We start from the raw sequence: 19,106 nt of genomic DNA, 5'->3' as shown, positions 1-19,106 counted from the left end.
TTTCCAACCAGAATGATTCTGTGACTCATTTGAAGTCACTCATCCTAATTTTACCCTGAGTTCTCCTTCACTCAGCAGTCACTTCCCCAGGCGCCGTTGGTGCCACAGGATCACCAACGTGCACTGCCAGGTCCTGTGGCTCTGGGCTGAGGATGTGGAGAGCTGCAGCATTAAGGTCTGTGGTAGCAAACCTTTACATCTGTCATCTCAACTTAAGAAATGTTTCATCCCTAACTGCTGGATCTTTGCAGCAAGTCCCAGAGCTGTAATAGGGAGGCTGGGAGGTCTGGAGCAGAATTAAAAGACTTGCACTAATGGACAACAGTAGATGTCCTCCCCTAAGGGAGTGAGCTTTCACACAGACCAGCAGTCTGGCCTTTGGACCTGCTGTTTTCAGAACTTCATGCAAACTAGAGTAGTGGAGAAAGCATCCTGCAGCTCCAGCAACTTGCTGCCATTCTCCTCCCCTCTGCCTTGCACAGGGTTCTAGAGGTGCTTTGGCCCCTCCAGCTCGCTGCTGAAAACGAGAATATCCACTAGATGCTGAGCCCATGGCAACTTCAGCATGAGAACCAGCCCCACTGTTCATTGACTGAAACTCTGGATGCAAAAGAATGACAAAGTCAGAAGCCAAGCTGAGAGCAGAACAATGGCTCCCCAGCTCACCCTCAGGCTTCCTAAGCAAAGGACCACTCACTTAGGCCGCACACTCCTGAGGTATCAGCACAGGTGGATCTCCACAGGCCACACAACCAGTGATTAGATCCAAACTAAGCACTGCAACTGAATCTAGAGACTCCTTTCTCTTCCATACCCTGTGCCACTGGTCCCCCCCACGCATACATCCTTGGAGGAAGCTGCTGGAGCACCCTTCAGAGCACACCACACCATTCCTCGGTCATATTTACTAAGGATGCAAACACTGCTTGCACATATAAGTATTTAGGAATGTCTGGTATTTGCCATTGTACAAGCTACTTCCAGGAAAGATTTGCAGAGAGAAACCCTATAGAAAATGCCAGCAGGTTCAATTTCAATCCTGCCTTGTCTTCACCATCTGTCGGTATTGATCTTCACTGAAAGGCAAGTCCAAGGAATCCAATAGACCTGTTGCTCTGTTAAAAAAAATCCATCTGCCAGCTGCAATGACTTATGTTACCTATTACAAAGTATTTTGTCACCTACATGAGCTTTCTAGGAAATAGACCTGCCAGAGAAACTGAAACACCTGATGCCACTTAAAAATAACAATGTCACAGACATCAGCCCAAAAGCAAGAGCAGGAACATCCACTGCTCAGTGCTCCACACCACAAATCCTGCTCAAATCTCCCCAGATCCCATTGGAGTCCCCAGAACTGAAGGTAGGAACTGCCTGGTGCCACACAAAGAAAGGGGCAAAGACCAATGGCACTAGAGGAGTTCTAGGAACTACCAAGAGCAGAAAACCTCCTGTACAACAATGCCCAGGTGGTTCTAAGGAGTGGACCTCATCTCCCCTACACCCCTAAAGAAAACATAGTTGTGTTTGCCAGGCTGAGCTGGGTGGGAAAAGTCTATAGAGCCCCAAGATGTTATCAAACACTGACAACTAGAGGACAGGAGTTGGGGCTGGGAGTGGTCCAGTGCCACAGGGGACACCTGCACTCCCTTGTCCCATGCTCCCACCTCCCTGAAACACCAAAGCCATGGTCAGTAGGATTTCTGCAGCACAAACCCACAAAAGAAACTCCTTCAATGGGCAATTAACAGATAGGAGGATTTTTGCTGCGAGGGATCAGAGCCAGGTGAGTCTCCAAAGCTTCTGATGTTTCCTTGTAAATATTGAAGAGGAAACTGTGAAAAGGGGAGCAGGTGCAGGAATCAATTCTCATACAGAGTTACAGGCAAAGCTGGTCCCACTGGGTGCACCTGGCTGCAAGTCTCTGGTTCATTTGGTTCATCAAAAGCCAAATAGAGACACACCAAGGTTTGCTGCTCTCCACACCTTGGCAAGGCCTGAAAAAGTCTCAGACCTGAACACCACCGAGATGCCACCATGTCAGCTGCAATTAAGCAACCCATCTTGAGTTTGAGCAACTGGAATAATCAGGCACTTGGGTTGGAGCAGAGCCGAGGGAAAGCTGAGATACAACTCAGCTTCTTGCAATTCTGTTAAAACCTTCCTCTAAAGGCAAATGCACAGGAAGCACAAGCGAGGCAGCTCCCAGGAGAGCCTGCACAAACTGCTGCTGCTGAAACGAGCTGCAAAACAAGAAAGCAATACAACAAGTCACAGCTAATACGTTGCACAGAGGTAAATTACAACCCATAGCATGTCTCCCTGACTGTAGCCAGCTCTTTTAAGCAGCCTTTCATCCAAAGGTTTTCTTCTCTACCTAGAAGTTTGCTCTTCAAAGAGATATTATCCCAGATTAAAAACACTAAAAGACAGGGGAAAAAAAACACACACACACAAAAAACCCCCCCACACAGGTGATGATTAAGCAACAGACTCAGACAATGTGTGCAGCTGCAAGATAACATAACATCTCAGGGGCACTTTGTTGTATCCCTCCAACAACCTAGGAAACATGTTATCACTCAGAAACACAACCTGCACACTGGCTTTGTAATTACACCCTTGCAACAAGCACAAACAAAAGCAGCCTCCAAAAAAGTCTTTACAAAGTATAACGTGCAGCTCAAGGGAGAAAGGGGTTCAAACTACAACTCCCCAAGCTTTTACCTTTAAGGAGGGATTTTTTTTTTCCCCTCCATTATAACACATTAGTATCTTTTATCTATTTCCAGCTCAGATATAAAGCATCAGAATGACTGTTTATTAACTTTTAATCTCTCCTTGGATGCCTGTGTTGTGCAGTGCTGTTGTACACGCCACATTACAAGACAGCTAAGAGCAAGAAGTGTCTCCAGAGTCTTCAGCAGCAGTTTGTTCCAGTCTGAAAACTACAACACACCAAAAGGTTCTGATTGTGTCTGTGGAACCAGTTAGTGGTCTACCTGTAGGGCAAGTAACAGCCAGGAGTGGCCTGGTATGCAGTTCCTCACTCCAGCAGTGGGACTAATTTTAACACTTGAAATTGACTCGGCAATCCCAGGAGCCTTTTAATATCTGTTTTGGGAACCAACTTTTTCTTCCAGTGCCCACACGAGCTGTATTTCCCCTTCACATCTGTGTACAGTGGTCTCTGACAAAACCTATCCAGAAACCCCAAAGCATGCAGCCCCAACCCACGGACTTCCATGAGCCTTGAGTAACTTTCTCAGACGCTGCTTTTGGTAACCCACCAGGGTATGACACATGGACTAGTTCTGGGCCACTACTCTCTGGAGGTCAACCTTCTTCCAGGTGTATAAAAAATGAGCCCCCGAAGGCTTTCTCCAGGCTACAGCAACAAGCCACACACCTATAGAAATCATCCCTCAAACACACACGGCTGCTCACAAAGAAGTTTGTTCAACCTTCTTCTGTTTGATCACAGCCACCAAAGTGACACCCACACAACCCCATCCCCCTGCTTGGTGCCAGTGCTTGATCCACCAGGATCCATTTCTAAACCTCAGAGCTGATGAGAAACTATTTTCCTGTAATTATTTTCCTGTAGAAGCCAAATCCATATATTGCAACGACTTCGTTTTGTAACACCCAGCGCAGCAGCGACGTGATGTTGCTACTGGTGCTCGCAATCATTTCCTACCATTAGTGGGAACTACACAACAATGTTATTGCCATTAATAATCCTTCGCTGTCACAAAAGCTCCTTGATAATGCAGAGACTGGATGCCTGATCCCAGAGAAACATTCTGGTGTGTATCATCTCTTTTATATGAGAAAGCAAGATTATTACACGCTTGGGAGGAGCTCTCCATAAACATCTGCCAAGTTACCTCATTATCTTTCTTCAAATCCCTCCTTAAAAATCTCATCTGTCATGGTGCTTACCAAGACACAACAGCACGTACTGACATTGCTAACTAACCCTACCAGGTAACAGCATCCCCTTGTCCCTTGCATGTTTCCACCACAAGGCTTCTGAGGACAGAGCCACTTTGGTGTTCAGGAGCTGTACAACCCTGGTCCATCATGAAAGGACTCTGGATGCTCACATTCCTTACACAATCGATGCATCCTCTTGGTGGGATCCCAAGTGCACACTGCCTAGCTGTGTGAGGAGCTTGGGATTTTCCCATCTCCTGCATGGGGTGTATGAATCTGTCCCTCAGTTTAGGTCATCTACCTGGATCTGTCTCCCTGGCTAGTGCCACACAGCACTCCAACACAACCCGGGCAGCTTGGTCAGCTCACAAAAACAGGCACAAAGGGGAAATCCCAGAGCTGGAAGTGCTTGAGCAAGCTATAAGCTTGGTCACCCATCTGGCTGCCCTGTCAACACTCTGCCACCATCCAGCCCCCACCAGCACTGGCCCAGAAAGCAGCCAGGGAAGATGGTGCCTTGCAACCCCAGCAGATAAAGAGATGCCCTCCTGCCTCCCAGCTGCAGGCTCAGCTCATGGAGTGGGAAGCAATGATTTCTGAAAGGATTAATTTCATTGTCCTGTGCCTTTCAATCATGTCTCCAGAGTACTTGACTCAATGTTAGCCTTGGTGCTGCATACTGAATGGTGGGTGGAAGCTGTTTAGAAACATATTTCTTTGTGTGTGGCAGTGGGTAGAGAAGCTCAATAATTATTACCAGTGGGCCCTCTTTTAAAAAGTGCTCTTCTCTTCATCCCATTGATATGGTAAAATCTGGAGAGGCAGCACCTCATTTGAAATCCTCTCAGTATTGGGCAATGCTAAATACTGCAGCCACAGATCACCTGCACTTTCTCCTCACTAACCAGCTCTGAAATAGTTCCAGCTCTGAAATCCCATGGCTTCATTGGTGCATATCATCCAGCTTTTGCACTAGAGCTGCTGTGATTTCCTTCAGCTGAGGAGCTGTCCTGTTTCTTTTACTAGTAATTATAATTCATCAGCTTTCTATGGTGCTCATTACTGTGGTATTTGAGTGCCTATTTTTACAGGCTTGAGTATCTTGCTGTATACCAGCTCACTGCAGACAGACAAGCAACCTCTCAGGCTCTCTCCCCATCCTGCACCCTTCCTGTTCTTCCCTTTTGATCATAGAATCCACAGCTCATGTTTACTATTTTTTAAAAGGACACTAAAAGCATGAAGGACAAATAAAGAGGGCAGCAATGGAAGTAACTTAACCATTTGCTCTTCTTCATAAAGATTTTAACTCCCCTAACAACATCATCCAACTCAATATTGGGAAAAACAAACCTTCTAAGAGTGAGAGTCTGAAAATGCTTCCACATGAAACCACCTTCCACAGCTTCATGTTACCAGAAGCCAGAAGGGAAGGGACTGCAACAGAGCCTGAGACCAAACCTTGAACCAAATGACATGCGTGTAACACGGAACATCCTGCTCTACCTGTGACATCCTCGTCCTCCGTGACATCCCTTGTCATGGCCTGACTTGAGCAGCTTGGGTGTGCTTGTTTCCTCCTCTCCCTCTTCACTTCTCCATCTCATATCAAAACATGATACAAAAGGAAGAAGGGCCTCCACAGGGTCCCAGTTATAAAGCCAGGTTTGGTATTTTACCAAAATTTAGATTGGGAAACTGAGGCACACAGTGAAAACATCTCACTTAAAACCACTGAAAGGGGCCAAAGCAGAACAGCTCACTAAGCTCCAGGGTCTTGTCCCTCAAATCCATGGTAAATATTTCGAGGTGCATCCCTGCAACAAGCAAAGTGTTGTCAATGGAAACATGGACACACCTGAAACTAGAACTTCCGGATACTCTCATGAAGAGAAAGGTAAGATGGCTTTCTGGTTTCTTTTAGACTTCTAGCTTTCAGCTACTATTTCAACCAATAATTATATCAGAATTTAACTAGGGGGTGATCCTGCTCTTTTTTTTTTTTTGGCTAGAGAAGCTGGAGACAACTGGAGTGCCAGCCAGCACACCACCTCCTCACAGCGGGTGCCTCCCACCAGTGTCCCTTCTTTGAGATTTTAAGGAATTAAACACCCTCCTGGTGGTTCTGGAGAGCCAAGAGCCCAGTCCTGCTAACCTTCATCACTGTTGTCATCCACGAGGATGATCTCCTTCAGGAGGTGAGCTGGCGTGTGGTTCACAGCGCTGTGCACCGAGCGCAGGATCACCGACAGCGCCTCGTTCACAAAGATGAAGATGATGGAGATCTGGGGCAGGTCCTTGCCATACTTCAGCTCTTTGCACCTGCAGCATGAAGGGTGAAGAGAGAGAGAGACAGGGTTAGCAGAGCCCTCGAGTAGGACACACATTTAGTGTGGAGCACGAGCCCGTGGCTGACACCCCACAGCTTTGCACAGCCACGTTTCACAGCTGCCTGTGCTCAACTTCAGCTGTGCTGCCTGGGAGGAGATAGCAGGGACAGAGAGCACCAAGGGCAGGGTGTCCCCTTAGCTGAGGTGATGTTTGTGTCTCTCTGTACCTAAGTCTGAGGGCACAGAACAAAAAGCAGAGTGGAGAAAATGGCTTTACCATTTAAAGTGAAACTTCACATTCACGTTCTAAGATTAATAGGTGCTCAGAAATGAGCCTTGGTCTTAAATGGCACTTACGAATTTTCTTCCTATTTGCTTTGGAAGGAAATGAATATGAAATGACCCTTGGTTAAATAGCCTTAATAAATGTTTTATCTCTCTTTGCAGATACTTCTGAACACATTCCTGTCTCTGAAGTGCCCCAGCAGAGCACTGCCACGAGCTGCTGTCTTTGTACTTCACAGCCAGGACAGGTTAGAAACAAAAGCTTGTGATCATCTCTATGGGTTTCAGGAGTAATTGCTTAACTCAGCTGGTTTTGTGGCTGGGCATCTGCTCAGACACATTCCTGTGTATCAGAGCAGGACAGAAGGGGAAGGAGCTCCCAGGTCACCTACCAGCCAGCATCCTCCCTGGTGGGCTACAAGTTCATGTTACATTGATACAACAGACCTTGAGCCCAAGGTCAGTCCTGGAGCAGAACTAGGATAGCTCCAAGAAGAGGTCTCCCAGGTAAGCCACAGCTCTCCAAGGAGCACACTTATTCCCTAAAGAGACACAGATGCTGCTTTAATGCTTTATCCTAACCAGAAACCTCAACTTAATGAAGTACTTGCAGAAAACAAACAGGCTATCTCAAACTACTTCAAACAATTTAATCAAACTCTCCAGCTTTTCCTACAATAAATACTTGTGAGGGAAGAAGAAAAGGAGCCTCCCTGCTCACTCCCTCTCCACATTCATGACAGATTAGACATGCAACATTAGCAGTGTTCCCAGAATTACAATGAGCTTTTACCAAGTAAATCCTGTCCAGGGAAGCAAAGAAAGACCAAAGCCAGGAATGACATCCCAGCATCACTTCAAGCTCATTGACTCCCCAACAATGACTCTGTATTTAATTGTACTGCATGTTTCTTAGGCAACAGCAGGCACTTGTCAGACTCCAAAATGAGACTTGGGAGACAAAGGTTTTCTCAGAAACAAAGTTCTTTATGAATCTTCTCTAGTTGAACAAGTATGCTGGATAAAAACAGGGTTGTATTTCTTGACTTAACTATTGCCTACCCTAAAACAAGCCAAGCTCTCTACAAAAGGATACGTATCAAGTGCTGAAAAGGATCTTCCAAAGGGAAGATCTCTTTTTAAAATGAATGAACGGTCATGATGGGGTAAAGTGACAATTGACCCTGAAATCCTGCCACAAAAGTCAAACTAAACTGACTCCAAGATTAAAAACCTGCTTTTGATATACGTTGATACCTGCTAAGCTGAAGAGAAGGTGATTACAGGAGCAAGAGTATTTCCTTTTAATCACTGCACACCTCTGGGCAGCCTTCCCTTGGGACACACTTCCGGGGGATAAAGAGCTCAGGGTGTGATCAAAGAGGTTTGGAGGAAAATCCGAACTGAGCCCTTTGAGGTTCAGCTCCTGCTCATTCACATTCGCTCTGCGCTGCTCTTATCATGGTTCTCCTTCCCTGACTGCTGAGGACAGGCAGCAAAGATACAGGGAGAAGAGATAAGTCCAGAGAAAGGAGGGGGCACCTGCTTTGTTCATATGCACAAAGCTGTGATTCTGGCCCTGGAGAGAGGGAGGCAAAGGTTCGGCAGCAACACCACACTCTCCCGTGGCTCTGGTTGTGACCACAGGAGCGAGGAAGGCAGCAATTTAAAACTAAATAAACCTCAAGTTTGTCAGTTTTCCTCACGCAGGCTCCCTGCTCTGCACACCAAGCAGCCAGGGTGGGTGATGCTCTGCCCACGTCCTGTGGGACCTCAGCCCTCAGGCTCCATCGCAGTGATTTGTTAGTGACAAGCTGATGTGTCAACAAAGACTGGTGCAAGAGACCTGGAACACAGGGGTGCCAGGGAGGGGAAGAGGGAAAAAGCACAATATGCTTGAGCTCAAATATAATTTAAAAGGACCAGTGCAGCATTTGTTATAAACAGCAGGAATAACAAGTATGGGAGATAGGAAGTAGAGGGGTTTTGGTGGTTTGAGTTGTTTTTTTTTCTAAGCCCTTTAAATAGCAAAGGGACTGGTCTAGACTCTTGTGGTCCAGCCTTATCCTTCAGAAGATTTATAGGCAGAGGCACAGCTGTTTGACTGTTTTACTCCTGGAAGCACTGGAGACAGCAGTTTGGGGAGGATTTACTGGCTCACAGTTCATTGGGGCCCAGCCAGGCAGGCCAGGCTGCCAGGCAGCCCATCCAGAGCTCCATTCCCCATGCCCCAAAGCACAGCACCTTCTCACCCCCGTGGGGCTGGATTTCCTTGTAACAGCATAAGGTGCAAAGCCACATGATGTGAAACTTGTGCTGCCTTCAGTGTTTCAAGAGCAACCCAGACAGGACCCAGCAGGAGCAAGGACCAGGGGCTTGGGCATAAGTCCCAAGCAAGGCACGGGCTACCAAACCACACCTGAGAGAGATCTTCCCCCTCTGCCCACAGTTTCTGGCTTCCAGAGAGAAAGCATTTGGCTGCTTGCCAGGAAGTACCTTCAGAATTCAGATCCCAGGCCAAATTACTTCTCAATTCAGGATTCAAGTCTCACTAACTACCCAGAAGGGGACACGTGGGGCCAGAACTGGATTCTCACACAGCTGTAGTCCTCAGCTCAGACCATGGGCTGGTCTCTGGGGGGATTAGTAATTAATGAGATAAATGTGATATTTGAGAAGGCTCTCGGGAGATCAAGGCTAAGCAGCACACGGGAGAGAAAAAGCTCTAGGAATAAACCTGGTGTGATGAGGTTTTTTTCAAGGTTTTCCAGAACCTGAATGAACACCAAAGCAAATTCATTTCTTACAAAGGCTGGAAAATTTTGCAGCTCCTCACATCTCCTGGGAGGAGAATCTCAGCTTTTCTTTCTAACTTAGCTCACACCCTGTCTGGTCTGCCCACAAATCTCAGACCAGTAAGTTGGATTTCCAAGGGAACACTGCAGACATTTGAAAACTTTGAAAGGAAAAACAATGGTCAGATCACAAGGCATCCCTGTTGGTGTCAGTGACTAGTCACACATAGGGTTAAAGAGCAGCACCTCATTTTAAATTTAAATTTGCCCACTTCCAGTTTTCCATCATTACCAAGAGGCTGCCAGTTTACAAAAGGGCAATACCTGGCCTTCCACTTCTGAAAATACTTCAGACTGGAGAAAATTGAAGCAGGCTGCAGCTGCTCCCTCACAATCCCCTCTTTGCTAGATGAGAAACACTCCACAGGTACAGCACAGAATGCTCCTCACTTGCCAACACCTGTAAACTAATCAGTGCAGGTTACACACTGACATTTTCCCCACTAAATCTTGCTCTCTCCAGTCAGATACAGGCTGGCACCTGCTTGCAGGATTTATAGCAAAGCATCATGAATCAATAGCAAAAAGAAACAGGTACCTTAAAGTTTTGTCTCTTGTTCAGATCAATGCAGTATCAGAGTAAGAGGCATTTTATGTCCTATTAAATCATGCTTGACTATGTCCCATTAAATCATGCATGCAAAACTCTTAAGTTTTTTGAGAGGCTGGAGAAAACCTCCTAATGTACAGGATCAGGTTTAATCTAAGGGCCTCACTGAGGTCTCCTTGGGAAGTGTCACTTGTCTCTACATGGGGGATTACTCCATTCTTTGCCCAAGGTTCAGACATGTCTTTTTTCACATCAGAAACAGACCAACGGACCAGCCACAGACCCAGACCCAGCACGACCCTCTGCCCAGCACATCCATGGACCAGCTCCCAAAGTCCTGCCCACAAGGGCACCAGGCAGGTGGATGGGCACAGAGGCCACCACACACCTGGGCTGGGGACACTGCCACATTTCTTGAGTCTGAGATCTTTACTCTACATGAAGACCAAGTCTGCAATCAGCAGAAAGTGCAAGGAAAAGCATGAAAAAAAATTAAACTTACAGAGGACATTTTTTACTGTGAATCCTTTGCTGTAACTGTTCTGTGCAAGGAGCCATCCAGACACCAGGGAAGGACGAGAGGGAGAGATGGGGGAAGGGGAAATATGGCTGAGTTTATGCTGAACAGCTTGGTGTTCATCAGGCCATATTAATCAAGACAGCCAATTTCAAAACACAAAAAGAAAATTAAAGACTCAAGTTTTGCTACTACACATGCTTGTCTGCTGCAGGAGCCTGCCTCTGAATCCTCTGATCATTTGTTTTATGCTCACCACGCAGCTGTAAATCTACTCTTCAGTGCAGCAAGTGAGATTAGGATGTTTATTGGCTGTCTCAGTCACAGCAAAGGGATATCATATCATCTTCTGCTTCATGATCCCACAGCAGAGAAATAACCTGGAATCACAGCAAGCACTCCTGGAGCACACAGAGGCCAAAAATGGCAAGTACCATTTAAAGAACAACTTTGTGCTCAGTGGCTTAACATCATTCACTCTGTTCCTCAATTAATACATAACAACTGCCTTCTGGGGCACAAAGTGATATCCATCAGCCTCCCAAAATCACACTGTCCAGCACCAGGAACTGAGACCCAAGCTCAGATGTCTTCTGCACCTTCACTACCCCAGTACAAACCATTTGTCAGCACTGAGAGCAGCTTATGAACAACCTGGAACATGGAGTTTTCCAGGACAAAAGAGGCACCCACTTGTCAGATCCTTCAGCTCCACATCAAAGCACAGAGCTGATGATGGACTTCTGTGCCAATGGTGTGACTTGACAGACTGTCTGTGGTGCATCATCTCCTATGGATGACAGATGCTATCAGGCAGAATCATTCATTTAAAAAAAAAATATTTTTTTTTTTTAAATAAGTAAAACATTAAAGAGACAATGAAAGGACATAATGCATTAAAGTCCATCACCACAGGCAACAGGACTATTATCTCACACTCTGGAAAAAGCAACAGCATTCAGATATTAGTCCAGAGAGGAGGTGGACAGAGAGCCCTGCAGAGAGCTTGCTTTCCTCCCAAAGTATTTTGCTCCCCAGATCACAAAGCAGAAATACTGAGATTCAATAATCACTAATCCCAGATGCTACATCAAAGATCACATTAATCACTGACTCCAGAAATCATCTTCCACCTTGTGAGATGCCTCAGAATCCCAGAATGTTGGAGGTTGGAAGGGACCTCTAGAGATCATCTAGCCCAACCTCCTTGCCAGAGCAGGGTCACTCAGAGCAGGTTGCATGGGATGGTGCTCAGGCAGGTTTTGAATGTCTCCTCAATCAAGCCACTCCTGACAGCACACCATCCATTTTGAGCAGATCCTCAAATCTTCAAGACCATCACCTTTTTCCTATTTTGTGCCATTTGTACTATCTCCTCCCTCCCAATTCCAGCATGAAGATGCCTACCAAAGTTTTAAGTGGAGATTAAATACAACTAAGCAGAAAGTGCAGCTGTCCTCATTTCCAGTGAGGAGGCAGAACTCCATAAATCTGCAAAGTCTGCTTTGGTCAGATGTGCCCATTTTCAAATATGTCCAATGTTTAAAGGCAATACTTAGATCTAGATAAAAACCAGGCTTTAACAGGCTATCTGAAAATGATCCATCACTAACCTCATTTTCCTAATGATGTATTTCTAACAAATCATTCCTAATGCGTGTTAAGCATCATGGATTAATTACCCAGCCTGGAGCCCTTTGGAGCCATCTCTCCAGCTGAGGGACGGGGCTGCAACACTGTGCAGAGGTTGTCTGCCAAGATTTGCAGAGACAAACTGGGAGGACTACCAGGGGACAAAGAGACACTAGAAAAACACCACAAAGGAGAAGTATCTGCTGCTTCAGCCACAGAGGCCTGATGTTTTTCAACCACAGTTTTCAGCAAGGTAAAGAAAACCCAAACCTGACACCCCCTAACACTAGGATAAACCAGTCTGACCATCTGCTTTGAGACACACTGTATGGAACCCCACAGACACAACAGTTTTGAGCTGTTTTCCTCCTGGCTGGTGCCACCTCAGCACTACCCAAGGGACAGTTTGGAGTGTAAGCAGAGGGTCTGCTTTTGGGTTTGGCCTTTTGCCCTCTCGTCTGCAAATGAATGCCCCAAAGCTGATCTCCACCACAGCCCCACCAGCACAAAGCCTTCTGCAAAGGTCACTCCCAACTTTACACTCAACTCAGCTCCGTACTGTCTGGACAGCCAACATGATGACAAGTGAAGATACTGAAGTTCAAGAACCACCAGTGAAAAACAACACCTTCCAAGAAGAGCTAGCAGATCGTTCTCTGTGCTGTGCACAGCAGGAAGGGGCAGTAGCATGCTGAAAACCCTCAAAACACCAAGTCCCACCCTACAGAAGAGCAGGACACAGACCGGTTCCATTCTGAACAGCAGTCCAAAGGAACTGCTCTTTGGAGAGAGCTGCACATGCCACCAGACATCAGTGTGGTGCAGGCTTTACCTTTCCCCCTTCCACCAGTGTAGAAATGGTCCTTACTTGGCATCTGAAGAGGTGATGAAGGACAATGCACATAACTGCCCAAAGCTGAGTTACTGGCAGACCAGGAATGTAGCAGTCTACTGTAAAATCTTGAGACCACAAAACAGTAAGATTTTCTTACTCTCTCCCTGCTGACATTCAGCCCTCCCCAGCCTTCTGTCCTTCCTCCAGCATGAAGATGCCAAGATTTTCCATCCCTCTGCCCCAAAACAGGATGGACACTACGTACAGTAGGCTGCTTTTTTGCAGCCGTTGGAACTACTTAATTGGTTTGACTAATGCCTGGCACAGGCAGCATCACGAGATAATTTTTGGAAGCACTGTGGTATGCTCTTCAGGTAAGGAACACATGGATGGCCACATGTGGGTGTTGGACCCACTGGTTCTGCTGCCACATGGCCAAGGGTCTCGGGAGCAGCCACCCTCTGTACCAGCCCTGACAGGTGCTTGGGCTGATCGATGACCAGTGTATCTATTTAATAGCTACATCATCATTAATTTTGACACTGCATCATTACTCATCTCTGCAGAAATGCCCTTTGGGCTGTTCAGGACACAATTCTCCCACAATACATGAAGGTGACATCCCTCCTACATGTCCCATTGAAATGTCAACAGCAGGAGCCACCAGGGAGAAAGGTGAACACCCATGTCCTGCAGAATGCCCAAGCCTTTTGGGCTCTCTGTTGCCCCCATACCATATTAAGATACTCCTACAGCTACTAGTAGGGGTCCTACTGGATCCCTCTCCATCTTTTTTGGGTGATCAGCCAAAATATACACTCATGAACAGGGCAGGCAGAAACAGGCAAGGTAGACAGGGTAGATAAAGACTTTGCTGGTTCCAATTATGGAGACCATACTTCTTCATAAAAGAAGATCCCAATGACAGATTTCCAAAGATTTCCTCATCTTCTACATATTAGAGTGGCTAGATGTGTGTCCCACTCCCTTTTTTTTCTTTAAATTTTTAATTCTGAGCACCCAGTAGTTCCCCAATCTTCTGAAGTATAGTTATTAATAATTTCTTTGCTGGCCATCACACAAAATAAACCCAGTTAACATGCTTATCAGGAGCCTATCCCTTCCTGACATTTCATTCTTGTATAAGGCTTGAGGGCTTGAATATTTAAATAGGCAAATATTCTTTTGATTAGTAGAATAAATGGTTCTTGTTACTTAGTGTTCTTAAAAACACTGTTAGCATCACAAAAGTGCTCCACTATGTTGGCACAGCTTTTACAGGATTTTGTAGATTTTTCCTATAAAACGTGGCTCAGCAGCAGAGAGAAAGTTCAACTTAATAAGCTCATACATTTTTAAATGCCTTTCCTGCAATGATATATGGAACTACAACATTAAAGCTAAAGGCACATAAGAGAGAACTTGGTTAGAATTTCTGCACGTTAAGTGGAATTCTACCCAGAATTACTATGACATAGATTACTATTCCACTAAGCTCTTACAAAGCCAAGTTGAAGCAAACATTATCTTGCAACTAAAAGAATTACCAATCCACCTCTCAGTGCCCAGGGAGCTCTGACCCCTCTGTTCCCAAAACTGCACTTCCATGGCACTCCCCAAATGCCAGGTACCAACAATTTCACCCCATCACAGAGACACGACATCAGGGCTCTTTTGGTGGAGCAGATCCCAAGAACACACAGTGTGGTTTACAATTCCACAGCCAGCCTCTGAGTGCCTGCCACCAGGTACACACACTGCAGGACAGCAAAAGTAAGGACACCCACTGCTTCTGCCTCCTGCACAGAGCTCCCCCAGCCCGCTCCTCATCAGTCCCACAGGGACAAAATGGGGCTGTTCAGCCTGGAGAAGAGAAGGCTTCGGCGAGACCTTACAGAGGCCTTCCAGTACCTTAAGGGAGCCTACAGGAAAGATGAGGAGAAGCTTTTCACCAGAGTGTAGTGACAGGACAAGGGGTTAAGGTTTAAAAGTGAAAGAGGGGAGATTTAGGTAAGATATTAAGAAGAAATTCTTCACTGTGAGAGTAACAAGGCGCTGGCCCAGGTTGCCCAGGGAAGCTGTGGCTGCCCCATCCCTGGCAGTGTTGAAGGGCAGGTTGGATGGGGCTTGGAGCAGCCTGGTCAGGTGGGAGGTGTCCCTGCCCATGGCAGGAGGGTTGGAACCTGATGATCTTTAAGGTCCCTTCCAACCTTCACCATTCTGCAATGCTATGACAAGTTAGGGCTGTACACAGCCCAGTGCCTTGGCCCTGCACAACCATGGGGCAAGGAGGCAAACATGCCTCCCTCTCAGGGCCACACCTGGACCTATCTGGACACCACGGACACCCAGAGCAGAGCTGGGGGCTCTATGTGTCAGGAGTCTTCAGGAGAAGGAGGCTACTCTCCCCTTACCTAAGGCATCAATGATTTGAGCACCACGTGACGTAGTTTAAAGTTAACAATCATTGCTTCAAATAAAGGAATGCTAAAATTAAGTGGTCAGCCCCAAGGGAACAGGAGGTCAGCAGGGCTGAGGAAAAAACCCCACGGGTCCTGCTGTAATGGCTCTGCCAGTCTGTTGGCCTTTCAGTCACCTCAGGTAAAGCTCAGGGCATTTTTTGTCTGTTTTCAAACAGTCCCCCCTCAAACAGCGTCGAACAATGAATCGCATCAAAATAGCCACGGAATGAAGGAACAGGCTTTGAAAATAGCTGTCTGTAGCATTTTACAACGATGGGCAGTGAGAGGCACCCTGCCCTCCTGTGTGGTGTGGATCCTGAGCTGTCACAGCCTGGTCACACAAGGTCTGCCCTGCACCTCATCCCCAAGCTGCTGAGCAGAGCCTGCCTCTGCGCCCAGGAGGGACCAGCCCGCACTGGCAGGCACAGCAACGCTGACTCTGCTACAGGGGCAACCAGAGCCTCAACAGTTACCAGGGTGCAAGTTCTCAGAGATCACCAGATGAAAGGCAGTAATGTAGAATTGCAAATTAAAAGTGTATGTTTTGACACCCTCCATTAGAGGTGTCTGCAATTTGTGTAGCCGCAATATGGGATGTGGCTAATTAAGAGACATCCAGCCTAAGGTAGAAGTCAAAGGTGCCTCGGAGGTCAATGAAGAGACACGAACACTGCCTAAGGACAAGTTATTCCACCCCTCCCTCTGAGACACAAGTATATTGCTGTCTGGTAGAACAGGCTGATGCAGCTATTTTTGGGGTAAGTGGAAATGTCTCTTTCCTCCCTTGATCACGGGCATCCCTCGACTGAACGTTCAGATGGGCACGACCAGGGAAGTGAGCCCTCACCCTGGAGTCTCCCAGGCCAGGGACTGCAGGGTGGCAACCCCACCAGCAAGCTTTAACAAGCTCACAGCTCTACTCAGGTAGGTCGGTATAAAGCTGTCATTGCAGTAAGCCTTACCTGCCAAATTTAAAATGAAACCCTTGGTATATAGCTTTACTGTAGGAGCATCTTAGCAGAATAGATCTCATGGGAGCTCCAGATTTTGACATCCTCAGTACATACTTAGGGCAATGAATAAGAAAAGCAGCCAACACTTGTGCTGCCAAAAACACTGGGGAGAATGATGCCATTGCTAGAACAGCTAGTATAAAAATGATGAACTTAAAAGGCACAATGGACTTTCTGAGATAGCTCTTCTTTTTTGTTGTTATAACAGATCCACTCTGCTGATGGGTTTATGAACTGGGAAGACAAAAAGGTTTCTAAACCTTTTCTGTTATGTAAAGAAATAACTGTATAAGTTTATTTAACCTGTGTCAGAACTGGATCAGCCTCAGCAGAGGGGTGTCATTCAGCCCTGTCTAGCAAATTGCTGCGTGGTGGGAGTCACACCAGGGGAGACCTACAACCCCTGTGTCACACTGCTGGAGCTGGCACTGCCACAACCCAACCCCAGAGCACGGGCTGCTCCCCCAGGGCACAGCAACACACCCCTCGGGAGGAGGCGTGTGCTGCCTCATCTGGAATAAGCACAAACCACTCACAAGGAATATCATAAGAGCCCAAAACCACAGGATGGGGTTGATTTTTATTTGCATTTCTACTCATATTCCAATTTCATGTACTAGCTAAGTGAATGCAATTAATGGATTATAAATATTGGTGCCTCTTAATGGCAGGGGACAATTAAGCATGGAGAGGTTAATGCACTTGAAGGCAACACAGGTATTTCGTGCTCGAGTTCAACTCAATGACTGGCCACAGTCACAGGGCCTCTACTCTAGCTTTTCATGCAACAGATTTTTTCTGGTGCAAAAAGTGCATTCACTCCAAGACACCAAAAGTTTCCCTTTATCCAACAGATGAAGATCCACACCAGCACTGCTATTCTGTGGTTAAACTTGCTCCTGTACAACTTCTATACTGTGTAAGGGTGACATTGCCCGCCTCTGCCAATATAAAGTATAAAAGAGGCAAAGCTGGGAGACAAAACTGACCAACTCAAGAGCCTGAGCATACAGAAAAGAGTCCCTCCAGCTCACCCCAGTGCAAACCACCAACACCCTCCACACACCTACCAGGCAGGTTAGGGATCCAACCCAATACAGCCAGTCAAACAAGAGCTGAACTGCTACAGGATTAAGAATTAAAAAAAACAACAAAACAACACTGTATTGTCATTTTTAGTGGTGGGCTGGAGATGCCCCATGATTTGGTATCAGATCTTCTTTGCTGTGACTATTCAAATGCCTGACTTTACCTTATCCAAATGACACCAGATGCACAGCTCCCTACCACACACACCTTCCAAAGTTCTATGCTGTTACTTAAACCCAGAGAACATTAGTTCAGGCTATAGATCTGTTTGCTGCCACAACAGAGACACTAACAGGAGTATGTAAAGCCTGACACACTTGAAGTCAGCTCCGTTTTCAGCCAACCACCACCACCAGCCCCCAAAGAGAGGTATGTGTGCTGCAGCTTCAGGCTGTGAACACAGACTGCCTTACCACACACATTTTTAGGCAGGACTGGCCATGAGATACTTGATGTGAGTAGACACAAACAAACAGCAAACCTGTATAGAAATACATGCTGTGACACACGGTCACACCATCCCAACACATACATGTCATTTACCCTCACACACCAGAGGTTTGGGTCTACACTTGTGTCTCAGGTTAGTGGTCAAGGCAAACTAGAAAGCAGAGAGCAGAATTGCTCTCTATTATCCCCAGGGAATAAGAGAGACTTAAAGGCTGGAAATTGAAACTGGAACAAGTTGAGTGTAACATGGGAAACGGGAGTAATGTGGGGTGAAAGACAGATCTATAAACTTATACACAGAGAGATGCAAAACCCATCATGATGATGGCAGGAACAGCTGGGTGAGGGTCCTTTGTGGCAAGGCTGCCTCAGGAGAGGGGTCCAGGGCTCCTCACAGCAGCCAGTGGAGTTGGATTCTGAAGAGCATGTGGTGAGTTGAAGAACCCCCCTGCAGCAGCAAGGCAGGAAGCAAGGTGCAGCAGAAAGGGGGCTGAGCTTCTGGTTCTCCTGGCTTTCAGATAGTATGGCAGGTAGTAAGAGGGAATCGTACCCCCCCACCTCTCTCTTCCAACCCTCCCAAGCCCCTTGGGGTCCTAAAGATCCTCTCTCTAGTTCCTCTAATGTAAGTCAACAACTGGCCAGGTCCACTTAGAGCATCACAACCTGAATGCCACATGGCAGGAAAACTGAGGAATCTTCTTCCCTCTCCTGACCTCATGCCATCAGACTTTTAGTCACTTCCCATAAGACCTAACACAAAATCTTCTCCCAGCTGCAGAGCCAAACGGAACACATGAATGCACAGCCAAGATCTGGCTTTCCTGCCTGTAGCCAGTAGGTATTCCCAGATCCCCCCTGTGTCCAGCACATGCTCTGCTTTGCCACAGAACACTGATATGCACTTGGTTTTGACGCAACTGAAAACCTGGGAGCTAAATTCTTATACATCAACGGTGGCTGATTGGATTGAGTGATTTCCCCGTGATTGGGCTGCAAAGCACCCTGGCTGAAACACCGTGTGTTATAAATCATGTTACAATCTTCTGCTGTCTACACACACAGAGCGGGCGCCAACGCACCCAGGCAGGTTCAAGCTTGCTCAGGTTTCCTTAATCCAGTCATACAGACTGCTTCTCAGCTGTTAATCAC

At 46.7% G+C, this 19,106-nt stretch overlaps 1 protein-coding gene across 2 annotated transcripts in view; it reads right to left on the bottom strand.

Annotated features, from left to right (window-relative positions):
* GALNT17 (polypeptide N-acetylgalactosaminyltransferase 17) overlaps nt 1–19,106 on the bottom strand; it is a 209,747-nt gene that overhangs the window by 131,246 nt on the left and 59,395 nt on the right. For both annotated transcript variants that reach the window (XM_051636190.1, XM_051636189.1), the window contains exon 3: nt 6,095–6,261. In XM_051636190.1, the coding sequence (XP_051492150.1) occupies nt 6,095–6,261 (167 nt within the window). The remainder of the gene's footprint in view (nt 1–6,094; nt 6,262–19,106) is intronic.

Source organism: Apus apus, chromosome 18 (genome assembly GCF_020740795.1).
Source record: "Apus apus isolate bApuApu2 chromosome 18, bApuApu2.pri.cur, whole genome shotgun sequence".
NCBI lineage: Eukaryota > Metazoa > Chordata > Aves > Apodiformes > Apodidae > Apus > Apus apus.
Note: the sequence above shows the minus strand (reverse complement) of the source record. Positions and strands in the feature narration are given on the sequence as shown.